This window comes from Sinocyclocheilus grahami, unplaced genomic scaffold, assembly GCF_001515645.1.
Source record: "Sinocyclocheilus grahami isolate Dianchi unplaced genomic scaffold, SAMN03320097.WGS_v1.1 scaffold153.1, whole genome shotgun sequence".
NCBI lineage: Eukaryota > Metazoa > Chordata > Actinopteri > Cypriniformes > Cyprinidae > Sinocyclocheilus > Sinocyclocheilus grahami.
In genome coordinates, this window is record NW_015505332.1 from 2,679,377 (window position 1) to 2,695,673 (window position 16,297).

Below are 16,297 nucleotides of genomic sequence, written 5' to 3' on the forward strand. Positions count from 1 at the left end.
CCCCCCCCACCCCCCCTTCCCCAGCAACTGCTTACCGTTGTGTTGTTTACTGTTCTGAGAGAATATCGACCAAAGTTTTGGCCTGAAAAGTTTTTTGTAAACACATCAGAAAAGTACATAACAGGGTCCGATACAAGCCCATGTTTAAAATGAGGTACTGTCAATGAAAGTCCATATACTAACACGTAGACCGTCTACAAAAACAAACCTCTGGGAACACAAAGAAGAAAACAGACTGAAATATCCCATATGAAACACCAAGGCACTATCATTAACGACTAAAATCAACACCATTACAATGGTTTTAAAGTACAAACAACTGACACGCTTGAGAAATAGACTTAATGGTCTCCTCTCGCCTCGGTCTTTAATGAGACACCTGAGCCTGTTTAACTTTTACAAGTTTTGACAGTTTGTGGAGAAGTCTGCTTCTGTCTAGTGTCTTCCTGTATATGCACATAATTCAGCTACGACTATCATCCACACAAATTAACACATTTTTCCTTTCCTCAAACAAGAACTGAACTTAAGACATTAACCTAAAAAAAATCACAGTGTTTTGTATGCTTCTAACACGATTAGAAGTTCACTCTATTAATATTATTTTACCACTGTAAATTATGGTAGCTTGTTTCTGCTACAGGATAAAATAAAAAAATGTAATTGGGACATTTTATCTCACTATTCTGGCTTTTTCTCTCAGATTTTCTCAAAATGATATAGACAGAAAAAAAATTCTAAATTGTGAGATGACATTGCAAGATTATAACTTGTAAGACACAAACTTGCAATCCCCCCCCCCAAAAAAAAAACAAAAAAATTTTTTTTTTATCCATGTCAGAAACCCCCTTCAATAGTAGATGAATTCTAATATATTAGTCAGAATTTCTATTTATTTGTTTAACATTATCCTTGAACCTGCTTAAAAAAGTTCAACACCACCATTTGATGCATAATTATGGATGCATGACTATAGTGCTATCAAATGACTAATCGCGATTAATCACATCCAAAATAAAAGTTTTTGTTTACATAATATCTGTGTGTGTACTGTGTATATTTATTAAGTATATATATATATAAATACACACACATGCATGTATATATTTAAGGAAAATATGTTATGTTTATAAATTAAATATTTTTTTTAATAAAACAACAACAATTATATGAATATAAATATATACATGTAAATACATATAAATATTTTCTAAATATATACTGTATGTATGCGTATTTATATAGGCCTATGCATAATAAATATACACAGTACACATATATATATAAATACACACACATGCATGTATATATTTAAGGAAAATATGTTATGTTTATAAATTAAATATTTTTTATAAAACAACAACAATTATATGAATATAAATATATACATGTAAATACATATAAATATTTTCTAAATATATACTGTATGTATGCGTATTTATATAGGCCTATGCATAATAAATATACACAGTACACACATATATTAAGTAAACAAAACTTTTATTTTGGATGCGATTAGTCATTTGACAGCACTACAGACCATTATGAAAATGTTTGATTATTTAGTTATATATCTATTTAAGAGCATGTTTAGAGTTACACACTTACAATGGAAGTAATCAGGGCAGCTTCTGGTGGCTGAGTAGAATTTCCAGCTGGTTTTCAACATCAGAATGAATGCAGACATACGATAATACTAACAGAGCGGAGACAATTTTATGATTGGAATTTCAAGACAATGGTTTAGCACATCTGTTCACCTTCATGAAAACAAGGGGGTTACGTCATCTCTCTTCTTGGTATATTTGTACAAACATTGTGCACTTTATCTGCATTACACCATGATAACAGGTGCAAGATTGGATGTAACCTTATGTAAACAAGGTTACTGATCAATTCTATCATACTAGGGGAAGTCGTGGTCTAATGGTTAGAGAGTCGGACTCGTAACCCAAAGGTTGTGGGTTTGAGTCTCGAACCGGCAGGGATTGTAGGTGGGGGGAGTGAATGTATAGTGCTCTCTTCCACCTTCAATACCACGACTGAGGTGACCTTGAGCAAGGCACCGAGCCCCCAACTGCTCCCCGGCCGCCGCAGCATAAATGGCTGCCCACTGCTCTGGGTGTGTGTTCACTGCTGTGTGTGTGCACTTTGGATGGGTTAAATGCAGAGCACTAATTCCTAGTATGGGTCACCATACTTGGCCACATGTCACTTCACTTTAGTCTAATGTGGACAGTCTTGTGATGGTAACAGCAAAAAAAAATACTTTTAATGAGTTTTTAATTAATCTTTTCGACTTCCAGTCAAGACATAATAACTTTTTTTATAGAATGTGCTGTAGCTTCAATACAAGCATATTTTGACTTCTTTCAAGTATAAACAAATTAAAAACAAGTGGAAACAATCTGCCAGTGAGCTGTTTTATACTGCAAAATCCTTCTCTTAATGAGCAATTTTATCTTATTTTCTAGTTTAAATATCCACAATTTTTGAATTTACAATGCAATATTTAATAGTTTTTCATCTCATATGTATATTTCATATTTCTACATTTTATTTCAGCTTTATTTCAATTAACAAAGTTAATAGTTAAGTTAATAATCTGAGTTAACAATAATAGCCTTGATCCCAAAGCATTTCTCTAAGCATCAGACCCAAGGGAACAATTTGTCCCGGGCTTTGAATTTAAGCAAAGGCCCTGCAGAGCAACTGGACACATTTATATTCCCCACAGAAATTTCGAAGACTTTTCCAGGCTTGGAAGTCACATTTTTTAAATTTCTTGATACTCCCATATGTGTGACGGACTTGCATGCTAATCTCAGATAAGTCACTGACAGTCTTCAGCTGCACTGAAACCAAGAGCAATGAAGGAGAAACTGAGAGCGAGATGAGCCCTCTGGCACAAATGCCTCGCGGCAGACTTCACTGAAGACTGACGGGAGGCGTGCCTGAGGGTCCGGCCCACCACAAATCACTCACGGGCTACGATCCATCCACGCCGGGCCCAAGAAATGGCTTTCTAATGACTACGCATTACGGCCTATTAGGACGCTACATAGATGTTTCTCTGCTGGATCTCACTGAGCAATTTGCTCTCTGTGTTTGTTCTCAGAATTTTAATGGCCACCATTTTTATGTACAGTACGCAATGCAGATTTCTTTATATAACAGGAAGGTATTGAGTGTGGAAAAACAGGTCTAAATGAGATGGATTCTAGATATTTATGCTTATATCCATCGAGGACTAATGTTATAATGAGGATGGTGGAGTCTAAAGAAAATATAAACTTTTCCAAGCAACAACTGTCAATAGTGTTTTAACGCTAATGAGAACGCCGGAGGAAGGAAAGTTTCCTCTTAGTGATTTGTAAACGGATGTGAGCATGTGGGCTGCCAAAAGAAAATCTGATATTTGCCACAATATTCTGGCCACAGACAGAAATGACGCTGATCGCAAAGCCAAGACCGAATCAATGCTGAATACTGCGGAAGGCTTCCAGTGATAGAAAGACCTTGGAAATACACAAAGGTATTAAAATGACACAGTAGCATTATTTAATAGGGAAGAATGGTTGGTAATGATTCTACATATTTCACATTGCATGTGTCACAATAGCGGAATACCTAATAAACAACTAAATATCCAATAAAAGGGACCCCGAGGTGACTGCTAAGAAGGGGGTTAGGGGTCCTTGAAAATTTTGAGACAAAAAATCAATTAAGAAATGTATTTTTTTTAGGGCGATGCACTAATTTATTCCATTGACAATCTCTATATGATTTTGCCTAAATAAATAAAGTTGCTGTTGTTGTTGTGATAATAAAGAAGTAATAAAAATAATATTATGTATATAATGAAAAATGGTTCATTAGTGGCCATTTAAAATCACAGCATTCATTTTAAAATAAATTGATAACTAAATGGTTTTAATTCTAATAAATACTGCATGGAAAAATATAAAATCATTTAATCATTTAAAATAAATAAATAAATAATAATAATAATTATTATTATTCACTTTTGTGCAATAACAAATATGCACTAACTAGAAGAAATTGAACCTAAAAAACAACCGCAACTCTGCAAATGAAACAAACCAGTCTTAAATGAAAAATCAATCCAAGGATAATTATAAAAAATGAACACAAAATAATGCTAAAATTAAATACAATAGGCAGTTATGAATTTGTTTGGTGTTTTGATCATTTATTATTTTAATGGTTTTTAATAACAATGATGAATTATTTATATATTTATTTTATATGAATTAAAATAAATTGTAATAATTTTTGCCATCCACAATATTGTGTTCTTGGGGGGGAAAAAAATACAAAAAGGTTTGGAAAGTCATGAAAAAAAGTGTTAAAATCAAAGAAATTGTTATAGTACCTAAGATGCACTTACCGATCAATCTTAACCTAAAATCCTGATATTGAAAAATATTCACGTCCTTTTCATTTGTCGTCTACCTGAGCACAGAGGCCATGTGCTCAGTCCTGGCTATCACCAGTTTAGATCGTCTCAGTAATCGAAGGATACGTGAAGTCCTGCAAGAGGCCGCTCAGAGAGAAGCACTGTCAAATATTCATGAATCTCCTCTCTCTCTCACTCTCCTCTGACGTGTGAGAAAAAGTTGCGGTTAACCCTTACTCTCTGATGCTTTCCTTCAGAAACAATGGTCCGTTTACAATCCAAGAACCCTTGGCAACTACAGAGCAACATCTGTTTGTTTGTGGCACTCAATGCCTCGGCAAACCACCAAAAAGTCTCAGTATCGTAATTCGAGAAAAAGAAAGGCCTTCCAACTCTGTACCTTGGCAGGTGGGAAACGTTCCACTCCAGGTGCCGTTGTGGGTGCAGGTGCGGATAACGAAGCTCCCGTTCTCCATCAGGTAGCCGGGCTGGCAGGAATACGTCACGTTCTGGCCGATGGTGAAGTCCTCGCCGATCCTCAGGCCGCTGGCAGCTACGCCCGGATCCCCACAGCTGATCACTATTAGAGCAGAAGAACAACCATTATTTGTGTGAGTGTCCATGAAGAGTCTAAACACACAGCATCATTAAACTGGTTATGGATTCAAGACTGTCTCCCAGGGAGCTAAAACTAAACAAACAATTATTCTGGATGCTTCTGTTACAGTTCTGCCTGTCACACTGAGAGTATAATGGTCAAGCCTCGGGTTAGACACTATAGCTGAAAAATGGCACATTTTGTCATCATGCAGAACAACATCTTCAGTTCAACAACACTTAGACTGTCAAAGCATTATATGAGCAGAATCAAGCCCCTTATTGCATTCCTAATAAAATGATTCATAATAATACTATCATTGCAATAATAATCGCTAGTAAACAATCATTTCATAGGTTATATACAGTATGTATTAGAGGTGTTTGCTAAAGCAAGAATGTCTGACTATTACTAATACTTTTACTAAAGATTAAATCTCGCCTTCATGATTTGGGGTCAGGAACATTTTTTTTTGAAAAAAATTAATACTTTTATGCACCAAGGATGCATTAAATTGATCAGAATTGACAGTAAAGACGTTAATAATGTTACAAAAGATTTCCATTTCAAATCATTTTTTAAAAAACTTTCCATTCATCAAATAATCCTATAATAAACGAATCATGATTTCCACAAAAATATTAAGCAGCACACCTGTTTTCAACATTGATAATAATAAGAAATTATATATGAGAAATACAATTAATTCACATTTTAATGTGTCAATAAATATAAACAAGAAATTATTTCTGAAGGATCATGTGACACTGAAGACTGCTGAAAATTCAACTTTGCATTAAATAATAAATTGCATTTTAAAATATATTCAAACAGTTATTTTGAATTGTAACAATATCTCACAATATTACTGTTTTTGCTGTATTTCTGATCAGATTTGCAGCTTTTGTGAGCGTAACCATTTAAAAAATCATACCGACCCCAAACATTTGAAAAATAGTGTATCCATATCAATTTACAATGCTCATAATCAGATTACTGATTTCATGATTACGTATTCACACAATGGCAGTAAATTATTTATAAATCATTCATTTTATATGATTTAAAAAATGATTACTGCTTTCAAAAATCTATTTTATAATTTTACATTTTCATGATTTAATCAACTGGCATTGCAAACCCCCTGCAGTTCCTTCACAAACCGCTCAGGAAACTGAAAAAGTATATTCTATTTCATAATGTAATGACAATGTAATATTTAATGCGCTGCACATTGCTGGTAGCAGAATAGCGAAATAAATAAATATTCTTTGTTTTTGTTTTATATCAATATGGTACAAGATTATTCTATTCAAATCAACGTGACTATCAAGTTAGGTCAAAAGTAATGAAATTTGAAGGCCTGAATTTGCATTAATGGTACTGGTATGAAGTCAATGCTTACAGGACATTTTAAAAAGACAAATTATTGCGAGTTTTAAAATGCATGCAAGCGCAGTGCATTTGGAGCGAGACTTCCTGTTTGACTAATCAATGCCAGACGGGGGGAGTGTTTAATTACATTCATCATTTGTGCCATTCTGAAATGACTTCACCTTTAACATCCACAGTTTATCTTGTCACATCAACAAAGAGCATCTCATCAGAGCGTTGAGTAATGTCATGTGAAATTCACCGCAGTCCTGCAGCACTCCCCTGCTCATTATTCTCCCACTACCCCGACATCAATCTCGCATTATACGTCAGCTTGAGATTGATTCTGCCTGTCATTTCATCCTACTATTACTTAGACAGCGGCAGTAATAAATCTGGCTCCATTAATGAGAACAGGGTCCACATCTGAGCAACAACAACTGCATGATAAGATGGTTGGGCTAATTACAAATGGGCGTCTCGTTATTACAGAAAGTCTTTGCTGTTCGAATGCCAACATTTATTGAGAAACGCAGTTGGGGGGGGGAACAAAACAGATGAAGGAAGGCTTGAACACTGCCAACATGTTTGAGTTTTTCCAGGATGTAAGACAACAGCTTGGGTACGTACGGGTGCAGTTGGGCTCGCTGCCAGACCAGGTACCGTTCGCCAGACACTGACGGGAGGGAGAACCCGAGAGCCGGTATCCATCCACACACGAGTAGACGATGGAGTGAGAGAAGGTGGTGCCATGAACACGCAAAATGTGCCCATTAGCCGGAGTCCCAGGATTCCCGCACTGAACAGCTATTGGACGAAAAAGAATCCCATTAGCAGAAAAGCACATGTCCAGATCAGTCATTCCCTTCATGCAGGAATTTATGAACATAATAGCCTTTGAAAAATGAATATCCTTGTGATTACAGGAGGTACGCTGTAAAAAAATATTTTTCGAAGTTGCAAATAAATATTATTGGAACACATCTGACAAGAAATTGCCGTTACTAGCGATTTCTGAGTGATTTATTTTCCAGTGTATTTGCATACAATGGCATAGCAGACTTTCTGAACATTTGTTTCGGTTATTGTTATCTATAACCATTAGAAATGTTTTTTTTTGTTAATTGAAATAAAATTGGAAAAAAGTCAAATATAAATATTAGATGAAAAATTTGAATGGAAATGAGAAATGTTGCCTTGAAAGCTAAATGAAATAAGTTAAGGTCAAACTAAAATGACTAAAACTGAAATAAAAATAAATTAAAACAATAAAAGTAATAATGGTAACAACAGCACATAATAGCATTATTAAAACTTAAATTTAATAAAAGAAAATTACAAATAAAATGTAAAATATAAAAATAAAAGCTAATTCAAAATATTAATAAACAGTACAATAATATACTGTATGAATAATAAATAAATAAGTATAATATACTTTTTTTTTCTTTAAACCTTCAGAAAATTTGCTTCGGTGTAGTGTTGTTATTGTTAACTACAACTAAAACTATTAAAAATAATAATTTATGTTAAGTGAAATAAGGTTGAAATTAAATCAATTATTAATATTAGATGAAAAACCTAAAAGAAAATTATAGTACCATTGCTAAAACTGAAATAAAAAATGAGGCTAAACAGAAATATAAAACCCCACAAAAGCACATAAAATTACTAAAACAAATTAAAATAAAAAATAAAATCACACTTTAGTTTGGGGACCAATTCTCAAATATTAACTAACTATTAACTACGGCTTTTGCCTCAATACACTCCTAATTAGCTTTTTAATAGTTAGTAAGGTACTTGTTAAATTTAGGTATGTTGTAGGATTAAGGGATCTAAAATATGGTCATGCAGAATGAGGCATTAATATGTGCTTTATAAGCACTAAAAAACAGCCAATATACAGTATGCTAGTAATATGCATGCTAATAAGCAACTAGTTAACAGTGAGAATTGGTTCTTAAACTAAAGTGTTACCAAAAACTAATTCAAAATATTAACAAATACTCTAATAGTACTTTATTAAGCACAACTTGATTATTCTGTATTCATTTGGATTGATTTTGAAGAGCCTGATATGTTTTACTGGGATATTTTTGCAAAGGTAATAGACTTCTTTCAGATTTCTCCCCTCACGCACGGGTTGAGTGGTGTTAAATCGCAGGAGATGTTGGTGTTTGTTCGGCCTGGAAAAGCACAGGGGGGCATGATGGGATTTAATGCAAGACAAGCTGTTAGACCAGAGCTGCGTAGCAAAAACATTCAAGCTTGAGAAATTTCCGCCTCCTGGGACCTGCGCGCTAACAATCTGTAAATCTGTTTTATAGTCCTGCATGGCGCTGGACCGCAATAACCTGTCACCCTCGAGATGACACGGACAATGCGTCAGACTAAAAGAGCTGCAAAAGCAGCAGAAAAAACACTTTCCTCAAAAGCCTCCGGTGCAAGGTCGTCTTCTGCGTGAATTACAGAACGCATGAATGCCTTGACGCCGGCTCAAATGTTTGACGAGAGAAAAGACTTCTCGTTTGATGCATATCAGTGTCCCGGTGTGTACTCGTGCCGCTCCTCGCTGTGCGCATGCATTATTCATGGCATCTAAAGGAGTTACTTACGTTTGCAGGTCGGCTGACGGCCCGACCAAGTGCCGTTTGGGAAGCAGATCCGTTCTGCCGAGCCATAGAGCGTGTGACCCGTGGCGCAAGTGAAGCGCACTTTGGCGTGCTGCTGAAAGCTGCCCTCCTCTCGGGTGGCATGGGCCGGCGTGCCCGGATCCCCGCAGGCGCCCCTTTTATCACCTGCGGAGACAAGTGCACATATATTCTAGATACTATATTATAGATACCATTCTGCATACGTCATGCTCATTTTTCCAGCTGAGCGAGCACATGTAGTTTTCTACTTGGATAGAAACAAACTGCATGTTTCTTCTCGAAAAAAAAAAAAGTAAGTTGCTGGAAGTATGTGCAACCCATGGGATACTGAAACTGCCGACTTGGGCAATATGTAAGACATAACGTACAGTTAGTCAGCCATTATTACAACATAAACTCAAACCCGAGGGGTCTTGTATTACCCTGAAGGGGTTCATTTCGCCATAACAGCCAGCTGACTATACACTATCTTGCTTATTAGATGCCGACACTTGCTAAATAAATAAATAGATAGATATGAAATATTGATTTGAGTTGAAATAATTATTTCCAAATGGCAAACAGTTTTTTTTTCTTGTTTCATAAACCTCACTGTTTTTTTGTATTTTGCAAGTTATTTATGCATTAATTATGCATTTGCCAACGGATTCAAAAAATAACAAATTTAAAATATTTTCTCTGAAAACAAGGCTTAATATATTACAAAATTTAGCTAGAAAGTAAATTTTTCTTGTTTTAGGGATGTTTAGATATTTTTAGTGGATAGGACAAAAATATAATTATTATACTGTTTATATTATTATACTTTTTTTTAAGGAAATTAATTATTTTATTCAGCAAGGACACATTAAACTGATCAAAAGTGACAGTAAAGACTTTTACATCAATACAAGAGCTTCCAATAAATGCTAAATAAATAAATAAATAAATCAGCACTACTGTTTTCAACAGTGATAATAATAATTTAGCATATTAGAATGATTTATGAAGGCTTATGTGACTGAAGACTGGAGTAATGATGCTGAAAATTCTTAAAATATATAAAAGTATAAATATTATAATACATCTTTTTTTTAAATATTAACAAGTAAACAGTTATGAAAGTATTTTTTAATATTTAATCATTATTATTTCACAATATTACAGTTTTACTTTATTTTTGATCTAATAAACGTAGGCAAAAGTTCGAAAATACAAAAAAAAAATAAAAAAATTAACCTTAACAAAAACACTTGTATTTTTTGTCTTTTGTCCACTAAAAATAAGTTTGTGACCGTCATGTGACTATTCTCACCAGCCATGTCAAAATGTCCACATGAAATCTAGACAGTCATTTGTAGTGTAAAATACACCAACAACGCTTTTCTCATCCTTCGAAACTCAAACTCTAAACTTAAATTTGATCATAGATGTGAGCACTGGGATTAAACGGATAAATGAATGACGACTTGACAGCAAAACAGACCTGCTCAGTGATTTACTGGAGACATAATAAATGTAAGCGGAACCAGCGCTGCCCTTGGATCAGTTGAGAGCTTCATTTGGCCACAGAGGAGTTTTTCAGCGTGCCGAACTGCCACAGCTTGGATAAAGAGCAGTTTCGGATCTCAAAGGAACACTTCCCCTGTCCTCTGAGCTGTCACTCACCATGCTGTTTCAGGAGATTTGAGGAGAGGAACTTTTTGTGCATGAAAATACTATTTGATTGAGCTTACACAATCTTTTTGCTCACCTGCCTTGTACGATTAGGTAGAGATATGAACTATGACAGCCAATAGAAAAGCAAAAACAATGACAACAGCTTTTTATTACTGGAAAATCTTCCACTTCCTCTTGCATTTCACCTCTACTCTAGCTTGTTTCCTAGCTTTCTAATAAACCTGTATACTATAAATATTGCTGGCTCTGTGACGAAATGCTTATGTTCCTCTATTGTAAGTCACTTTGGATAAAAGCGCCCGCTGAATGCATAAATAATGAATAGCTCAGCAAAAAATAAATATATTTGTACTTTTTTACTGCACTCTCACTTCTTTCCTAACTCACATGGCTTAATTTCTTCCATGAACAACAGAAAATATGTTTTTAAGAATGTTCATACTGCTCCAATTCTTCATAAATGTGAATAGATGTTGTTCAGCTAAAAAATGTCTTTGATTTCAAGTCTTCCGAAGATATCTGTGTGACAAACAGACAAAAATTTTGCTCTAAAATCTAATTTCTTTACATTCAAATCTATTAGTAAAGTAAATTTATCTTGTTTTAGGACATTACGTTGATCTGAAGTGATGGTGAAGACTTTTTCATGATATGAAAGATTTATAATTCCACAAAATATTATACAGAACAACAAGTTTTCATCATCGATAATATGTGATAATTAATGTTTACACGACAACGGTGTTTTCAAGAATGGAAAAGTTTTTCCTTTGAATTTTAAAAAAGTTTCACGTATACACGACAACGTTTTCAAAACGATTCGCGTTTACACATATCTGTGAAAACAGCCAAAAATGCTGTATTACGTATGCCAGGCCAGTAGTTGGCGCTGTCACCTTGTTAGAAAACAGTACCTGTAGGGAAGTGACGATTATATGTTGTACATGATGTGTCTCCGCTGTTGGTTGTAATATTGGTGAAGTAAATCCACACTTTGCTCAAGAAGCGTTAACAAACTCTTGAGCAGCAACAACAGTACATACTCCGCTATTGTTGTGGATGTTTGTTCGTGCTTGCCTTTAAAATTGACACGTACTGCGCATGTTTACATACCTAACACGTACTACGCACGCGCATGACGTCACCGTTTTCAAAGATTCCCGTATTGGGTGTTTACATGGAAACGATAACGGTGCCGTTTTCAAAAACTTGCACTTTGAAACCTGTTTTCAAAAATATGCGTTTTCAGTCCCCAAAATGCCATTGTCGTGTAAATGAACAGTCAAAACGCATAAAAAGTTTCCTGTTTTTGGCTGAAAACATTGTCATGTAAACGGCCCCTCAGCTTTGCATCTCAGGAATAAATTACATTTTAAAATATACTACAATAGAATTTTTTTTTTTTTATTTGCACAATATTACTGCTTTTACTGTATTTAACTTCTTTCAAAAACGTAAAAAAAACTTTTGAATGATAGTATATATATATAGGCTATATATGAACAGTTCATTTGCAAAAACCGATAAACACCACTTAAAAAAAAAAATTAGCCGATTGCGGTGCATTAATTCTCCACATATAACGCGATCTGGACCCTAAACACACGTTTTGTCAAAAAAGCCGGTTTTGTCCACTTTCAAGGCATCACGAGTTCACGTCTTACTGCAGAAGCCGACAAGCGCCCTTGTTGTTTTTGAACAGAAGCCGATAAGTACATTTTAGCGAATCAGCGCGCTGTATTCAGGTCAGGTGACAAGGCTACGTTTACTTTGAAAAGACGTGCTAGCTGAGAGGAGTTTCGTCAAAGCTGACTAAAAGTGATTGAGGATGGATAATTTCGACAAACTTGATGAACCTGTGATATAATTAAATAAAAGCTGAAACGTTTTCACGGAACCTTGCAAAAGCAGAGCGTTACAATGGTGAGGGAAAAGCTCAGTGTATTGCATGTAATCACATTCGTACAGTTTATGATCACAACAACAACAACAACAACAACGTTTGTCAGGCATCTACATTGTCATCTGAGGAGATTACAAAGACTAAACAAATGTTTTTTTAAACTCTAAAACATGAAATGTGGAGTTATCTGCTTTTGCCAAAAAACGACTGTTGGAGTTATCTGCTTTTGCTATAAAACAAACTTTTAATATGCACATACTTTCAATGAACTTTAATTTTGTAAATTACCTGTATTTGTTTAAGTTATTATTACTTAATCAAAACAACCCAACTGCAGTTTGATTGATATTACTTGGAATGCGCAATAAAAAAAAACGTGATTTCTGAAAAAAATATCAGAAGTTATCGGGAGTTATCAGTTTTTGCAAATTAACTCTTCATATATTATTTTCCAATAAAAACATATTCACACAGAAATCTCATTTCTGTTCATTCAAATCTATTCTAAGACTTCTAAGACTTCAGAAGACTTGAAATATTTCAAACGAGTAACAAACATAAAGGTGTTTTTGTCATTTTTTGAGCATGACAGCCCAGTCAGTAGTTTAACGTCTCCTTTTGTGTTTCAAACAAGAAAGAAACTCACATACAGGTTTGGAACAACACAAGGGTGAGAAAATTTCCACTGATTTGTGAACTATTCCTTTAAAAGACACATGAAAACACATATTGCCATTTTGTAGTCCAAAAACCAGGCGAAATTCTCAAGAGAAACAATTAGACACATTTATATGTTGTTACTGGCGAGAAGACGAATTTGCAGGCGCGTGAGAGATGCGACACCTTTCCAAATGACAGTGTGATATGCAACAGGCTATCAATTATCATCTAGCGGCTGCCAGCAGAAGCCATTAGCATAAATAATTATGGTAAAATATTCATTGAACAGAGCCGGACGGCACACGTCACATACACTCTGAGCACCGAGCCCTGTTCGAGTCAGCCGATGACCCAAAAATCAAATTCTTTTTAATTACGCGTACCAGCACCCCGAGGCCAATCAGAAAGCCCAGACTCAGCAAACGGCCTGCGAACCCGAGGGAACGACTAACCAATGATTAAAACCAGCCGTAGGGGCAAGCGTCCTCCGATTCCACCGCACTGCTGCTTAACCGGCCCTCTGAACATAAATAAACAGAAAAACAGCAGCGCTCCATGACAGCACAGTGTTTTTCAAGTCAAATACTTTCGCTTTAGTTCATTAGAAATCTGGGACATTCCTTTTCTACTCTGCGGCACAGAAAATGAGGGGCGGATTGTATGACACATGCAGAGAGAGAGAGAGAGAGAGACCCTATTTCAAGGCCGTTTGTTCAAATATCCAACCCCGATAAAAAAAGAAGGTGTCAACGATGGAGAAAGGCTTGACTTTTCTTCCTCATTAACCTCAATCGCTCTGACGTCTTGCCTTTGTTGGCGAGTTACGAACAGACAGGTCTCCGAAAAGATCGGTCCCACCTCAAGCGGCCGTAAAACAGCCAAGGCACAAAGCCATGGATCTCTTTATGGACAATGTAAGAGCTGTGTGTGTGCTTATGTAACCTTCATTAGATTCTTCTACAAAGGTGTTGAATACCACGAAATGGTTCTAGTTTCCATTAGTTGGCGCAGAAGTGAGGTGTGAATTTGCGTTAAAGGACGCCCACCAGTATCTTAGCGGGGTATAAGGCTGTGAAGTTCGTTACGTAAGGAACTCTGATTCACCTGGCAGTGCAGAACTCTATTGATTTTGCTTGCCATCCATATTTTATCACGTAGTAGTGGCTTTTAGTCTTTAGTGAAATTCATTTTGCGAAATAATGTGAGGCAAAACCAACTAAAACTCCCACGAAAGAAAGCAGGCGCTGCAGGGGATGTGGAGTTTTCTTATCTTAAACAAAAACATGCAGCTGGAAATGCTTTAAAATGAAGCCATTTTATATTTTTAGTGGAAAGCCAAAAAAATTGTATTACTATAATTAAGACTAAATTAATTAAATGCACACATACGCTATTATATGCCCTATTGCACTGGAGTTATGGAGGTGGAAATATCTTAAAATATACTACATTTTTTATATTAAAATAATATAATGAATATTACATTTTAAAATATATAAAAAAAAGAAAATGGCTATTGTAAAATGATTTTACAATAAAAAAAAAAATGATGGTTACGATTTCACAACATTACTGTATTTTTGATCAAATAAATGCAGGCTTGGTGAGAATAAAATACCTTTTTTTCCCCGAAAAAATAAAAATAAAGATTTTTGTCTTGGCTTGGTGAGCATACGTTTAGTATTTCTGTCTACAAATCTCTTAACATTTCTAAAACTAAATATATACATTTTACTTAATAAATTGTTTCTCAATAATATAAATTTTATGCCAAAAATATGGGAGTGTTTATTTTAGTTGCTTTCAGAGGAATTAAATGATTCAAAAACTCCCATGAAAGCAGGCGCTCCGGGGGACGTGGGATTTTCTTATCTTAAACAAAAACATGCAGCTGAAAATGCTTTTAAAATGAAGCCAAGATGCAACTGGCTAACTTTCGTAAATCTACGGTGGCGTACGCCTCCAAAAATTTCCAGCAATCGAGATGCTAGATTCCTGACGAATGTCCCAGAAATCCAGAACACAGTCTCAACATCAAACCTCCCGAGAAGCGCCGAGCATGTTCACACAGAATAAAGAAGTAATGCTAGAAAGACACAGAGAGCCCTGAGGAAAGTGTTATTTCTCAGAGGTTGCTCTTTCAATGCTAAGGTGGATTTGAGATATGCTTCATTTAGGTATCAACTTCGTCTCTGATATTTCTCCTAAAATCCCTTAGCAGAAACACAAACTTAACATGCTGTACAGTATGATTTAAATGACTGCAATTAGCAGAGATCAGATGAATTCCAAATTATAATAAAAATGCAAATTATAAATAATATTTATGTCCACTATGTTGACTATATACAACGTGGGCTCATTTGATGACAGCATACAGCAGCATAACTACTGTTTAAAATATATATCATCTTATAACACATTCTCTTTCACATACCGTTTACAAAAACAAAACAGTACGTGAAAGGCAGTATAGAGTATACCATGCAGTATTCAGTAGTGTGCTAGTACTCCATTCTGAACAGTCAAACCGACAAAAAGCAGACATAGGAGGAAGGATTGAGGAAAAAAGGAGAACGAATGAAAAAAAAGAGAGGAAACTCCCAGCTCATGCTGTTTTTGGGTCAGTGCATGCAGCACATGCAGCGCTGCATACAGATGCACACGGAGACGATTATGTGATTCTCAGAGGCTTTTAAAAGGTGTAAATGCATAATTTTTCATGTTCTGTGGATGTTTGGCTGATTGCAGTCTCCTATACTCACTGAGGTTGCATTTATTTAATTAAAAACACAGTAAAAACAGAAATGTTGTGAAATATTATTACAATTCAATATAGCTGTTTTCTATTTGAATACATTTTAAAATGTAATTTATTCCTGTGATGCAGGAATTACCCCAGTCTTCAGATCACACAATCCTTCAGAAATCATTCTACTATGTTGATTTACTGCTCAAGAACCATTTGTTATTATTATTCACGCTTAAAACAGTCTTCTGCTGCTTAAACGTTTTGTGGAAACCGT

General features: G+C 35.2%; 1 protein-coding gene across 1 annotated transcript in view; it reads right to left on the reverse strand.

The window, feature by feature from the left end:
* LOC107592529 (CUB and sushi domain-containing protein 3-like) overlaps positions 1–16,297 on the reverse strand; it is a 309,662-nt gene that overhangs the window by 31,552 nt on the left and 261,813 nt on the right. Inside the window, exons 54-56 of the mRNA XM_016282061.1 lie at positions 9,011–9,193; positions 7,023–7,199; positions 4,821–5,000 (exon numbers count right to left, since the gene is read on the reverse strand). Of these exons, the coding sequence (XP_016137547.1) occupies positions 4,821–5,000; positions 7,023–7,199; positions 9,011–9,193 (540 nt within the window). The remainder of the gene's footprint in view (positions 1–4,820; positions 5,001–7,022; positions 7,200–9,010; positions 9,194–16,297) is intronic.